This window comes from Hyposmocoma kahamanoa, unplaced genomic scaffold, assembly GCF_003589595.1.
Source record: "Hyposmocoma kahamanoa isolate Upper Pololo Valley unplaced genomic scaffold, ASM358959v1 202, whole genome shotgun sequence".
Classification (NCBI taxonomy): Eukaryota; Metazoa; Arthropoda; class Insecta; order Lepidoptera; family Cosmopterigidae; genus Hyposmocoma; species Hyposmocoma kahamanoa.
The window spans coordinates 10,099,358-10,115,036 of record NW_020653726.1 but is presented as its reverse complement, the minus strand read 5'-3'; the positions used below and the strand labels follow the sequence as shown (position 1 = coordinate 10,115,036).

At 33.9% G+C, this 15,679-nt stretch overlaps 1 protein-coding gene across 1 annotated transcript in view; it reads left to right on the top strand.

Moving 5' to 3' along the window:
* Window positions 1–15,679, top strand: part of LOC113227115 (acyl-CoA desaturase 1-like) — a 42,557-nt gene that overhangs the window by 11,336 nt on the left and 15,542 nt on the right. The window contains exons 2-3 of the mRNA XM_026459992.1: window positions 7,139–7,460; window positions 12,339–12,469. Of these exons, the coding sequence (XP_026315777.1) occupies window positions 7,148–7,460; window positions 12,339–12,469 (444 nt within the window). The 5' untranslated portion in view covers window positions 7,139–7,147. The remainder of the gene's footprint in view (window positions 1–7,138; window positions 7,461–12,338; window positions 12,470–15,679) is intronic.

Sequence of the window (15,679 nt, the reverse complement as noted above, 5' to 3'; positions counted from 1 at the left end):
ACCTATTGCAATAAAACGGCAATTTCATACTTTAACCCCTAATATTTTCAAAACTAATTTATTCTACTGCAAACAGTAATATGACGTAAAAATTAGTGCCGATTAGCAGCTGATACTATCGTACGACAGCATCAAAATTATCAACTGTAACGTTGTTATAAATTAAGTGCTTGCATTTCTGCAATCTAAGTTTGATACGTTGAATGAACAGAACATCTCACAAATATGTGCGACTGTCTTTTCGGATGATCATCTTCTTAGAAGCTAACAAGATGCTCTTTGGTTCGATGCCGAACGCAAAGCGCACGATACGCCGAAAGGTTGCTGTTGTATATTGAATTTCCCCGACCTTCAGTTATGTGCTGATAAATGTGTTCTAGCGTGAGCCATAGACAAATTGTATAACAATATAATTGATAGTTTCAGCAAAGTTACCTATTAGAAGTCCGAAATGACATTTTTCAGAAATAACGTTTGCTTGAATTTTCATAACCTTGAAAGTAATTTTGAGAGAAAAATGTTTTTCTTTTAAACCTAACTTAACCTGACACAACCGAACCTAACCGTGTTTTTGTGATAAGCATCCAACATATACTGAAAGTACAACGGTTTCGTTATAATTCGGTTTTCGGGGTAATGAAAATTCGATCAAACTTTATTTCAGAAAAAATAAATTCGCGTTTGTAATAGGTTATCTTTCAGCAATGCTGCGATTACAAGCAAAACAAATATCGTTAGTTACCAAAAGCATAGACGAATTGTCGGCGGGAATAAACACGTTAAGGAAGCTCACTGTGTGGTTTAATTACATTTTCGTTTAGGGTGTTACAGGGGCGACCTAGACACGGATTATGTTTTGTAAATATGTGTAGGAATTTCTTTACAACGAAATTAAAATGGTATCTAAATAATCAAGACCAGATTAAAATGGACATAACAGCTTCTCAACACTCAAAAAAGAATTTTGACCATTTCTGAAAGTCCACAAACAAACTAATCCTAAACCAAGTATCCCTGTGAGCGTCAATGGTGTCAGTGAGCCTGGTCAAATAGCAGATTTGTTCATGAAACTTTTCCAGGTGCAATCTCCTCTTGGCGTGCTCCCCACTGGAGAGATCCCGGTAACTCATTCGAACACGTTACTGTAAAGGGGATCGCAGAAATTATTAAGCACATGACTAGCAGCAAACCACCTGGATACGACCGCCTCTGTGTGGAGCATTTTCAGAACGGAGGTGTACATCTCCCGAGAGTATTAGCCTTACTTTTTAAATTATGTATCGGATATTCGTAAGTTTAATGAAAACTATAGTAGTTTCGATTATCAAGACACTGGAGATGTGTCGGACAAAGAAAACTACAGACCCATTTCATTAGCCTCATTAACCGCTGGATGCGATGCTTGGTAAGCGTTTACGTAATAATATGAATCACGACCCTCAGTTCGACTTCAAACCCGAACTCTCCACAGAGTCTGCAATATACTGCCTCAAGCACACCATCCGCTACTATACAGACCTGCGCTGTCCTAATTTGCTTGTTTTCTGGACCTCTCCAAGACATTCGATCTGGTTTCTATGACGTACTCTGGAGAACAATTGTTTCAGAAACTACTCTACCAACAGCCTAGTTGTTTAACCTGTATATAAAGGGACTCATTCAGGAGCTCAGCGGTGCTAGAGTGGGGTACTCGGTTGGTGGCCGTATCATCAACTATGTATATTAGCTATGCTGATCATATGATGCTGTTGAACCCCTTAGACGGTGCCTTGAGGAAATTGGTGAAAATCTGTGAGCAATATGCGGTGGCGCATGGCCTCAGGTATAATGTCAAGAAAATCGAGTTGCTAGTTTTAAGGCGAGTGCGAAAACGTATAATACTGTTCCACCTGTTATACTAGATGGTGCTCCATTCAAGAAAGTAAAGCAGTTTATATACCTGGGTCACTAGGTAACTGATGCGCTCACAGATAACTTAGAGCTAGGTAGGGTACGGTATGTAGGCTCGCGGTGTACGAACGAGGTCCACAATAACTCTTTTTAAGGCCTACTGTCAGACACAGTACACCTGCGGCCTGCGGTTTAATTTGTTTTTAATGATACAATTATACATACGCAGAAATCCTTCAATGCCCTGAAAATCCAGTTTTATAACACCTTCAGAATGCTGTAGCGGCTACCTCCGCTCTGTAGTGCCTCCGGCATGATTACGGCGGCGCGTACCGACGCAAACGCATTTCAATGCGTAGTGGCGGTAACAGAACGGCCTTCTGAACACCATATCGGAGGATGTAGCGTGTCCGATATTGTGCCATTGGACCAAAATTCATGTCACCAAGAAGGGCTGGTGACATGAATTCTAATTACGCATACCTACAGTTAATTCCTATTATTTTTATTTTTAATTATTTCTATTTTTATTATTTTATATCTTTTTAAGTGTAATTTACTAACATAGTAAATTAATAATAACATAAGTTTTCAATTGTTACTAACAAAGTTGATCGAAGATCTTACATAAACATTATTATTATTACTATTACTGCTACTGCTACTGTTACTGTTACTATTATTATTATTATTATACTCCGTTCAATCAATTATTTAACTTTTGACAGCTCGAATTTTAACTCATTAGTGGCGTCCTAACGTTTCCGATTCAAAATTTTTATAACAATCGATTTTATTTATGAAGAAGTTGAAATCATTAATGTAAGAGGGTTTAAGAAAGAAGATATTGTCTGTTTGGGATCGTAATGTTGCGTTCGACAATTGTGTACTCATAAATTAATAATTAATGTTAATGAGGATTCAAGTGATGATTCCTTTTCATATGGAGAAGAATCCGATGATTCATTATATATAAAGTAATCGTCGCACAATAAAAAATTATTTTAATTATGTATAATTTATTTCATTTAATTATTATTTATTTTGAATAATCTTCGTTACATAATCTGTAGGCTCGATAAATATCGAAGCTAAAGGTTACGTCGCTTCACTAAAATTAAAAAATAAAAGAGTCCAAGAAGTATTGCATTTTTGTCTATGGTTGTATGTCAATAATTACGGAACTTCGGAGGCATGCACATGTCAAAAGCTAAATAAGTTGTTGGACGGACTATATTATTAATATCAAGTAGAGAACTTTAGGGTTCAAAAATAAATTGTTAATCTTAATTCGGACTTGGGAGACATTTATGTATTAAATCTTAGAATAATAACGCATAGAATGATAGTTTCATAAAAAAACGAACTGTCACAAGTGAGGCAAAAATCAAATTCATGTAGGCGTAAGCAACTTGTATTTACGCTCGTCGGCACGCACACAAATATACAAATAATGATGGAATAACATTTCCCTCAAAAGTGGGGAAATTGTATCTTGCTTAACTCATCGTTAAGTTAGAGATGCCTACAGATTTGCTCGATTTTGTCGATCGTTACTGTCGATCAGGTGCCTACAGACATGCTCGATTTTGTCGATCATTACTGTTGATCGACAACGTCAAGTGACAAGAATTTTCAAAAATTTATTTTTGGTAATCCTTATGGAAATGGCATTTATATCTGAATACACGAAGGCGGACAGGACTTTTCTCATTTCTAAATTCAAGATGGCGGACACGTCTTTTCGAATAAATGCAATATGGGAATCGGTTTCGAGATATTTGAGGTGCTCATCTCGAATATGGCATTTATTTCTAAATCCAAGATGGCGGACACGACTTTTGAAATAAATGCAATATGGGTATCATTTTCGAGGTATTTGGGGGTACTCATTACGAACATGGCACTAATTTCTAAATCCAAGATGGCGGGCACGATTTTTCGAATAATGGCAATTTGGGTGTCGTTTTCAAGGTATTAGGGGCTGCTCATTCCGAATGCAGCACATATTTCTAAATCCAAGATGGCAAAGAATTAGAAGAAGAAGAATTAGAAGTCTTGTTCCTCATCTTGTATTCAGATATACATGCCATTTCCTTATGGTTTACCAAAAATACATTTTTGAAAATTGTTGTCAACCATCTTGGATTTAGAAATTAATGCTACATTCGTAATAAGCACTCTAAAACTCCTCGAAAACGTCTATAATTTTATATGAACAAAAACCTACAAGCGAGTTTAAGTGCGACTATCGAATTTGAATATATAAATAGCCTGATATTATCTGTGGGTATGTTTACATGAAAAGTACACGATAACAATTAAGAACCTGAACCTGAAAGTTATTTATACACGATTTTGGAGAATTGACGATGACTTTTTAGTCAGTGTTAGTTTCCTGAAATAATTTTAGTTAAGAACTTTTGAGTTCAAGACAAGACAAGAGAGTGCAAGACAATTTTTTTAAATGAGTGTATGATGAACAAGAATAATGATTTTTCACATGAAACTAATGAAGGCAAATACTAAATATATTTCGTAAAAATAGCTAACGTAAATTCCCTACAATGTTGTTGCGGCGGTGTACATTTGTAGAAATTTTGCAACCGTCGCGATATTGCCTATTCTCAAAAAATTACGTAATATACTTATTTTGAAACAGAATAGCAAAATGGGGAGAAAAAACCCGTTACTTTGCAACATTTTCGTATCTTGTTGCAACGAAATTAATTTTCTGTTTTAGTGAATATTTATATAAAAATACAAGTTGAAACGCATTACTTCCTTATGGAATGTGATGGTAGTATCTATTTTATATTTGTCTGATCTATTTTTAAACCCAATTACCGCACATTTCGTCATTTTTATTCCGGCCAGAAACCGGACCCGGGCCGGCAGTGTATATTGCGATGCAATATTATGGTACCATCAAGCTGGTCTGATTATGGAGACAATGCAGTCAATTGAACAAACGAGAAAACATTCTCTTAAGTTCGGTTCAACTGAACTAGTGGGAATAGAGGGCCGGCAGACCAGCATGGTAACTGGTCCAGGTCACGGAGACAGTAAATTAATTATAAAAAGAGGCAATTTTGTATTTGCTTTGAGTATATACTTTAAAAGAACACCACACCACCAGGAGAAGTCGTGTCGAATTAAACGTTGTTAAGAGTACGGGAATTAAATAGCGAACGTCCTAAAAATAACATCTAATACCCACGCGAACGTTTTTTAGTTTCAGCTTAATACACAATACCGGACCACAACCTCGTTATCTTAGTAATTCAACATTGGGTAGGGAAGATTCGTTATCTTCCCTACCCAATGTTGAATTACTTCAAGGCAAAACAAAATCGTTTTTTATGATTCTGAAGTCGAATTTAAAGGGTAACTGGTACAATTTGAATTAATATTCTAGATGTATATATTTATACATATTTTCCCTTTCAACTAAGTCCAAACAAATACAGGTCTGTCTGACAGCCAGACCTTCATTTAAGGCACTAATCCCAGTCTAAATACCTACCCAGATTAATGGAAATAGATAGAAACAAATGACAGACGTCTTTATGTACTTAACTCATTTTATTGCAACTATACTAATGGAAGACTCACGCTATACCGTGTGGGGCTCGAGTCGAGTGAATCAATATCACAAACATTTTCAGCTCAGCTAACACTCGTTTGTTCTTATGAAATTCATATACGATATTCACTGGCCATGCTAGTATTGTTGCCTTGGATGAACAGGGTATCAACTCAAAAATTTGAACTTTTTACTTTAAAGTGCAGTCCTATTTAAAAAAACGATTTTTTATAATGAACAAGATCTTATAACGATCGGACGTGAACTGGAGCGGGAGGTAAGGTAGTATCTCTGAACTTCTGCACGTTTTGCCACCAAATATTGAGCAACACAGTCGTATTAAGTATTACACACGAAGCTGTAGTCAAAACGTCGTCGTTCGTTGAACAGGGTATTAAAACTAAAACTCAGCATCTGTTCATTATAAGGTAGAGAATTTTAAAAATAATTTCTAAAAGGAAGACGATTATTTCAAGGTAATTGGGATATTTTTTTCATTGAATTGTTATGGTAATCTATAGTACTGAGTATTTTTTTGACATACTACTATGTTCCTCAAAGTTTTATAGAATTGAATATTATTTCTTCTTTCATTGAAAAGTATTAAGCATGAATACTTTAGTTAAAACTCTGAATCACAAATATTGTATGTTCAAAAAGGTAATATCATAGGATTTTGTCAAAACTACGGAAGTGAATAAGTAGTAGAAGTATTCGAAAATACTGTCAAATGTGTAGGCTTTAATTATATATAGGTAAGAAGAGCCAAATAATAATAGCTGCTGAAATAATACTAGAAGAAACTTTAAAATTGCTCTCCTGAACAATCTGTGTTTTTGAGATAATACCCTGTTCATCTGGACCAACGACACTTTGCCGCCTGTTTGCGAAATTCAAAGATCACCACCATTTTGCTTTATGCGTCATTTTCTACCGATAAGTGATAAGAATACATTATATAGAGGGTAATACAGTTTGAGACTTAACAGTAGGGCTTTGTTTTTAATCAATTCGTTTGTTTAGGTAAACATTTACCTACCAAATAGTCTTTTCAATTAATGGACCTTTATCATTCTTTACAAGTAGTATTAAATATAGTAAATAACACTTATGGTATTACTATCCTTCTGCATACCTAAGATACGGCGGGCACATACTACTGTCAGCATATTAATAAAAATCAAGCGAAGTTGTAGCCATAGAAACTTATGCACGCGTGAAACTTGTCGGAGGTTCGTAGTTTTAATCATGTTCAATAAGCGCAACACACTGATTTTATTATTATTAAAGTGTCGCGTATATCCTCGAAAATTACATGAGACATATCGACTTTAATGTAATTTTCATGTTTCTTTTCTCTGCCTAATTTCGGTGGCAAGGTTTATATATCTTTTATATATTCGAGTAAATTAACGTGTAATGCTAAATAATATTGCAGGTTATTATACTCGAATATTAAATAATACTTCGAGATAACATTGTAGAATATCCAAATAATAAAAATTACCACCGAAATTAAGTGGAGAAAACAATACTGAAAATTACTCAATGGCATTATAATTGTGTCTTGTTTCGAATGTTATAATAATGTTATCATTTACTTCTAAAGTATAATACATCATAACATGATTGATAATTTCATATATTTGCCTCTCTCTACAGGTAAAAAAGATGGCGCCAGCGCAGAAGCATGTGGAAGTCTGTGAAGAACCTATCCATACACAAATGAAATTGAGATTTATAACTCAAGAAAACAAGGTAAAAAATGGTGTGCATTGCAAGAACAATAATACAGTGGTGGAAAATGATGACAGTGAAATAAATACAGATCCGGACTTTGATATAATGAAATATGAAGCCATGGACTTTAAAGCTAAAATCAGATGGCCGGACACTATTGTACAAATATCCTTACATACATTGACACTCTATGGTGTGTACCTGATTATAACCAATCAAGTCAAAGTTTACACTGTATTATTTGGTAAGTAGTTAGTTTTATTCCATTTCACTATTACATTTGAAATTTTGGGGTTTGATCTATATGACAATTACGAAATTCTTTGAAAGTCACTCCATGTTGATTTATTATAACGTCATTGCGTATATATGAATACACGTGGAAGACGCCAAAGGCTTGTTCTTTTAAAAATGTTATATACCGTGACAGTGTTGAATTACTTTTTTTTTGGCTTGTTCTTTTAAAAATCTTCAAGGTCTGTTACTGTTAAATGCGACCAAACTAAAACATAATGTCAAGTATGAGTATCAAGCACGTATGAAGCTTCATTTGCCTGATGGGTCTTTTAATTTGACCGAGTATTACTTATTTGACAGTAATTGTTTCGGGCGGATGTCGGACCGAGAACGAGAGTACAGGGGACCTACTATGAGCTCTTAGAACAATCCTATTTAAGCCTGTAAGTTGGATTTGCGTGTCAAATTCGTACTATGACCTCACAAAGACAATTCACTGTCCATGCAGTTTACGTTCCCCATTCGAGATCCGTTCACCTTTTCTTTCCTAGCAAACTCGTATCATGACGTGCCATTTGCCATGCAAATCTGTAAAAATAAGCAATTAAAAAAAAGTTACTCCGTGACTACCTTTATTTATATTTATATCATTGACTTACAAATAAATGGACGACGGGTCTAATACAAAAATCACGAAAAAAATGTCCCAAGTCAACCTATTCGAAATTTAAATTGTAATGTCATCGCAGTATCGCGCTGTCAGCCGAACAAATGAAGACTAAAGCGGAGTTTGGCGCTCTGTATACGATTTTAGCGCCTTACAAGTGCGGACACTTTTTAGCGCGGACCCGACGTCCATATAATTGTAAGTCAATGATTTATATTTATATTTTTAAGAAATTTCGTTTAAGTTTTATTATATTTTCTGTTTCATAATTATATGTTATCTTTTTAGGCTATATAGCTAATTGTTAATAAATAAATACTATTAACTATTATTGAATAACTATAATTTTATATATATTTTTGAAAATTTAAGTTTGAGTTTCTAATCTTTAAAGTATTATTGATAAATTATTGGCATGAATGTTATTGCAATTTTTAAATGGAATTTTAATCATTTTAATAATTTTATTGACCGAAAATCATAAAATAACTTTTGTAAATAGTGGCAAATTTGACTATAATGTAATCAATAATAATATACGAATACAAGATAGGTTCCAATTATGTTATGAAATTACAAACTCACCTTATTAATTTCAATGATAATGACTAAACATGACATGTAATTTTGTCGTATTACAAATTGTAAAGTACGATTGAAAAGTTGCCGATATTACAAAACAACGTAATAAGCATAATTAATAATTAAAAATATAATTATTCTCATTTTGAACACAATCGGTTAATAGTGCTTAAACGCTCCCAGGATAATAACATCTGTCTATTTCTGTCATATGATTTAGTATGTACTTTCATCTCGCTCTTGTTACATGTCAGCTAGCCAGCCAGAGACAATAATTAACGTTTAAATTTAATAAACGTGTCAAACAATTTTTAATAGAATTACAAAGATTCCCTTTTTGTTACTCTAGTGCTCTAACTTTAAATTCCAGAAATTGTTTACCATATTTTACCTGTTGCAAGGCCTACCTCGGAATTCTATCCGAACAGAACTACTATCAATGTATACGGAATACTATAAAAAATAACACATCACAGCAAAATTCACAACAGTATACAGTTAAGCAGGTTTTGATGCGAATGCGTTAAAATGTTGGTCGAAGTCGAAACGTACACTCGATGTTTCGTAACCAGTGTCAGCTGAGTAAATATGGAAAAACGTTATCGGAAATCGATAATATTGCATATTTGCTATTGACAATTTAGCAGTCGGCCCCTGTATAAATACTTGTCGGAACCATCATGATTTAGATCTTCAGGCATCGTTTGGGCAGATTTAGGGATCATGCAATGAGATTACATTGAATAGTAACGCCGTATATTTTAATCACTATGAAATCGAATAGCAATTTGTACTTTCTATTCATTTTAACGACCAAATTAGGCACTAAGCGAAACGTAGGGCTATTTCTAAGTAGCGTTTGTGCAGTTCGAGAGTCCTAACCACCACTGTGTCCTCTCTCATCTACTACCACTGTTCCCCACCCAGGCTCCGTCGAGGTCCACCGGCAAGAGCGCACGATACACTCTGTAACTTGCAGGTGGTGCCTCTGTCTTGCAGTTATTCGTCCGTGCTCATGACCGTTTCTGACATACTTAATTACGGCACAGGTCCACTCATCCGTGTTATCTTACACATCCATGAAATTTCTTTTGAAATTTTATTTTCTCAAACCACTAAATTGTCTTGTTATTTTATAAAGATGTTACGAATCCCATGCGCTCAGATATGAGGCGGGCGTCATAAATTCTCGGCTCCGATTGTATCGTCTACAAATTTCGTAACGTAACGAGAAGTAATGAGGTCGCCGGAGTTTATTGCCCCATACGTGTCCTTGGCTCACCACCAGAGTCGAAGCGAGGGCCAAGTTCGAATAGGCGACAACTTTCTAAAAATATTTGAAGTAAATCTCATTTGAACTCCGAATTTGTGTTGTGATATTATACATAATGACGTATCTAACATGTAAATATTATGACAGATTGTATTATTAACTTACACACAGAAAGTAGCACAAATAACGTATTACTTCGGACGTGTGTTTACTAAAATACTAATTATAACAATAATAATTACACATATTAATTACAATAATAATTATAACTTTATTAAACCATTTATTCACCACACAAAACATTACAAGTGACTTATTCAATAACATAAAAATTACAACATTTATAATTACTGTGTAGCAGGGGAGCAACCTCAGCACGATACATATCTGTGGCACACACTGTGTAGACGCATACCCAGCACTGATTTTCAGCTTGTCCCCGCAGTTGTGGACAAGCAGATATATAAAACACGCGCACAAAAACATGAACTAAAATTAAAACTAATGAAATTCACAACACACCAATTTATATCAGTAGTAATTTACATATAGAGCAACTTACTATACGTATATAGAGCAAATCAATATAATAATAAACTAATACTATTTTAATACTAGTTTGCACTAGAGGTATGCTTCCTTCTTTTTGTGACTTCAAAACCCTTAAGCCGCGAAATCAAACACGATTGGGACATTTTTCCTTCCTTTTTGGCATGTACAAAATCCAATTTTTTTCAAACAATTTTCATTAATTATTCTCTGATTTGTTGTGCAAATAGTACGCAATATGGCCTTGTTTTTGTCTAATTTGTTCTGAAAACATACATATTCTCATAATGTCAACAAATACCGTTACATTCGTAAAGTTATTCATTACCCCTAAGTAAAGGTGTTGTAAATATTCCGTGACTGTTTTATTATGACAATTCTCACGTTATCTGCATGATTATTTGTACAGTTAATATAAAACGTAAATTTGATTTCGTAAATGGTATAATAATTAAAATGTTTAATTTTCTATAATTTTTTTCAAACTTCCCCATAGTTATGTCCACATGACGAAGCACAAAATTTTAATACCATGAAATGAACCGAAATCCGCATCTGTCGAAGTTATTGTTCCATGAATATACGGCTTAACAACTAATTTACATTATTCATGTACCTACCTACTTTTCTATGTCGTGGTTTTCATTAGGAAAGTGCCTTTTAGAAGTACAGTATACGACCGCAATGAACTCCGCTTGTACTATAATGAGTTTTACTTATCTACTGGTAACTAGGACAGATTTTTGTGTAAGCTTCCATTAATATCCCCCAATGATGTTTCTTTCGAAGTGTGTTACGATTTCAAAACCTGCTTTCAATATAATAATAATGTATAGCGTCGCAATGTAAATCACAAAAACACTGTCTTCGTGTTGCGATTTTATCAAAGTACATTAAATTAAGAATCAAAATGTAACCAGAGACGTAACAAATTAATGTGAATTCATATAAGTCCTATGTCGCTGAACTAACGTGGAAAATACTATACTGGCAATTGTAGTACAAGCGACTTAATGTGCTTTTCCACCGGCGAGGCGAGACGAGACGAGGCGAGACAAGGATTGAAATTTGTATGGCAAAATTTCAATTCTCTACTAACGCGTCTTCGGTGGAAATGGTCTGGATTGACGAGGATGTGCACAGCGAGAATTGAAATATTTGTTGTTGAAATATTATACCATACTGCCGCCTAGATAGATTACTTATTAACCGCCGCATAGAGTACTTATTAACGCATCGTAATGATTATATCTCGTTCAAGCTCACGCGAGCTCGCGATGGCTAGTAATATCAATCGCAAGATTATGGGACGAAAAAGAAGGCTTCGTCTGATTCCTCTTCCATTAACATAATTAATAATATTAATTTACAGGATATGTTACTTCAGCCGCGTGTTTACTGCTAGATGAACTAAACAGCACTGAATCTTTACTATCCACAACCACGCCGCGGGCTCGCGAGGCTATTAATGGAAATTTTTGATGGAAATAGGCTGGCGAGATTTCGATTCTCGTCTCGCTTCAGCTCGTCTCGCCTGGACGGTGTAAAGCATCCTTACGTGTTAGGTGTTGGTGTTAGGATATCGTGATACTTGTGCAAATTCTCTGATGTCAGAACTATAAAGGCTTGCTTGTGAATTATGATTATGTAAGGCTTAGTGTGAAACCACCCATAATAAAGCGATTTTAAATAGGGTCGACTTGATTACCGCACAGCGACGCAAAGCCTTAAGTTTACACTATGATTTTTTCACGCAATCAGGTGCTCCTTATATTATAAATATATATAATAAAGGTATTTCTCTTGTTTTTCAGCAATTGCAACGATATACACATCCGGTTTCGGCATCACCGCGGGCGTGCACAGGCTTTGGTCACATCGCGCGTACAAAGCGCGTACGCCTCTAAGGATCCTCTTAGCCATATTGTTTACTATCACGGGACAGGTGAGTACATAAGTACTACTTTTATACAGAAATGTGGATACTTATCTAAATTCTAAAACGTACACCATCCATCTTGGTCTGGAGATTGTTAGTACTTTGAGAAAGACAACAATAATAACGACAGGGGATAACAATAATAATGATGGATGTAAAGTTATAGCAAAGTTTCTTCATTGATCTTCACATTTATAATAACGATCAATCACGACTTATCGTCGTACAAACATTTTTTCATCAATAAATTAAATTTACACCTACACAACCATGTAAATATTATTTGAATAAATGTATCACAAGCTGAGCATTGAACGTCGTACGCCTTTTCACAAACGGAACCTTTTACATAAATTAATCAGTTGTAAATAATTATCTGTCTGACTTTGCAGTCTTTTTGCTAATCAATCATTTTGACAATCTTTAAAGTGGATCAAAAAACACAAGCTTTCAAACGATGATATGAAAAAAGCTAAAAACCACTTACAGTTTTATAGAACCTTATTTCTACGTCCATACCAACCCTTTTCCCGTAAATTACTTGTCGTTGTTGTCATGAAAAATCCACCTGCTATGTATTTACCGTAGGCATTAAACTCAGCCATTAGAGACTGTTAAAAAATTCATAATGCCGCAAAACCTGTTGCTTGCAAGCGATGGCATGCTCATATTTGATACCACACAAAAATTATTGCACAAAACTACTGTCTAAATACTAAGTACGTAAACATCCAAGTTGCTGACCATACTTTCTTATTTAGTATATTTATTTTACAAACAACTAATTTTATTACTTCTTATAAGCTTCCGAATTTCGAGGCTAACCAAACACAATAATATATTACCTACTAACATTATATTTATTTTATTTTCTTTACTACCACCGACCATAATCTTTTATTAAATAAAAAATATGAACAAATATGTTACTTTTACGTTTTTATAACATCATAGATATATAGGAAATGGAACTAACTATACTTTCGGTTTGTAATCGTGTATATTTGTAACCCGTAAATAACCCAAAACCTTACTTTATTCGAGAAAACAACTAAACGCGATTTAGATTCGAAAAAAATGTACCAAATCTAAGAATTCGTTGTCATAGATGTATACCTACATAGTTTATTTTTATAACATCATAGAGTATAAGTTATATAATACACTAAAGCTGTGTTATTTAAAACAATAGTACTCTAGCGATAGAAATATTGTTTTATTTACTTTTTTTATTAACGTGAACTGAGAAATATGACATGAATATTAGATTCATTATACATAATATAATTTGTTTAAGATTCAAATTCAACTTGAGAATTAAATTCCAAAAGTCAGCTTGATGTAATCTTCACTAAATCCATCGCACCAATGAAGTCGTGTTGAGAAATCCACCTTTGTCAGGCTATACAAATACATATATATATACATAGAATTCAAGTGACAATGTTTTATAGAAAATTTATGTACCGTCAATGTTCTCGTTATTTCTCAAATATTGAACACAATAGTAATATTTCGTTTATTTTTACGTGTATTAGGTTTATGATAAAGGCACATAACAATAGAATTATAATCTCATAACCATTCGATTAAAATAAAAATGTTTTTGATATATATTGTGTTTAAGACCTATTTTATTTTTATTTAATACCTATATACTCTCTGAATTCTCAATGAGTTTATAAGGCATAGCAAAACGAATCTCTATATTAAAAAAAAAAGAAAATGTACGTCGTGAATAACTAAATAGTCCTAAGGCAACGTGTATAATACATCAGAAAACTGATAAAGATGAAAACATGAAAGATCAACGATATTTTGTTACGCTTGGAAATATAAAGTCTCATCAAGATGTCAGTAAATGCTTTTTAATAGACTAGCGCTTAGTGTAAGTAGCCCATTAACCGCGTGGATGATAAGCTCGCTTACGGACTCGCGCGGCATTTCGAAGGAAGTTAAGCCCGGATTGTATGTCTGTACTATATCAGTAGGTTGTGATTAGTTCTTCAGAGTATTTTAAACCGTATGTATATCATTATCTAAAGTCTCTAATCCTAAAACTAGTTTCCAAGTTAATACCATTATAGTTTAGTTTAAAATGAAGGAATTGTGTTTTCAATCATCTAGATATTTAAGATTATCCAGTGGAAGTAATATTCATTAAGTAATGCCCTAAAATGTTGAAGGAACTTTACATCCATTATGAAACTTTCGTGTTTGTTACCAAAAAGTAAGATGATTTGTTACAAGTATCAAGATTTGTTATAGAAAAGCAAAAAAATGGATAGACCCATCTTTATGTTGTTTTCTATGAAATATGATGCGTATTTGTTCGTGCTATACATACAGGCGTCAATGTGAGTCATAAGCGTGACAACACAACACTAACTCATACGTGTTGGACCATTATCTACTAAAGTGGGATGGATTTATTTAGTTATTTTGACATATCCACGACGCACTGAGGACCCAAACTGACAATTCGTTTATATAAGAATAACGCGTGCAATATGACATGATTTTTTTTATAACATAAATAATGAGATTCCTGATAACTTTTATTATTGTGTAATTTCTTGAAAAGTTGATTGCTACAGAGAAAAAATACTTACGTCAACTAAAAACTACTTTCTCTTATTTTGCTGCCTCTTTTCTCGTAAAGCTGCATGTACTAGCAGATAGTGTATTTAGTACACTAATGTGTACCAAATTAATATTAGAAGTACAAAAAATTTTATGATTTTCGTATATTTTGAGATGAAAAATAAAATGTATATTTCGCCAAACAAAAAAAGAACTAAATATTTTTTTATCTGATACTATCAACTTTTCTAGATATTATACAAGAATGAAAGTTGTCAGAAATGTCTCTCTTTATCATTTAAAAGAATTCAACTCGGTATTCCAATTATTATTCATAATGTCCACGAATTAGTTTGGGCTTACTGTGTAATACAGACTTTGTATACGTAAGTTGTCAAAACGGCTCAGCTCTGCAGTGTACGCGATTAAAAAAATAAGGAAACTTTCAGACGTCGAAACCGCTAGATTGGTTTACTTCAGCTACTTTCACAGTCTAATGACATACGGCATTTTGCTTTGGGGTAATGCCGCCGATATCAATAGAATCTTTGTCCTGCAGAAACGTGCAGTTAGGGCAATTTACAATCTGGGCCCCAAAGTATCTTTGAGAGATAAGTTTAAGGAAATTAACAT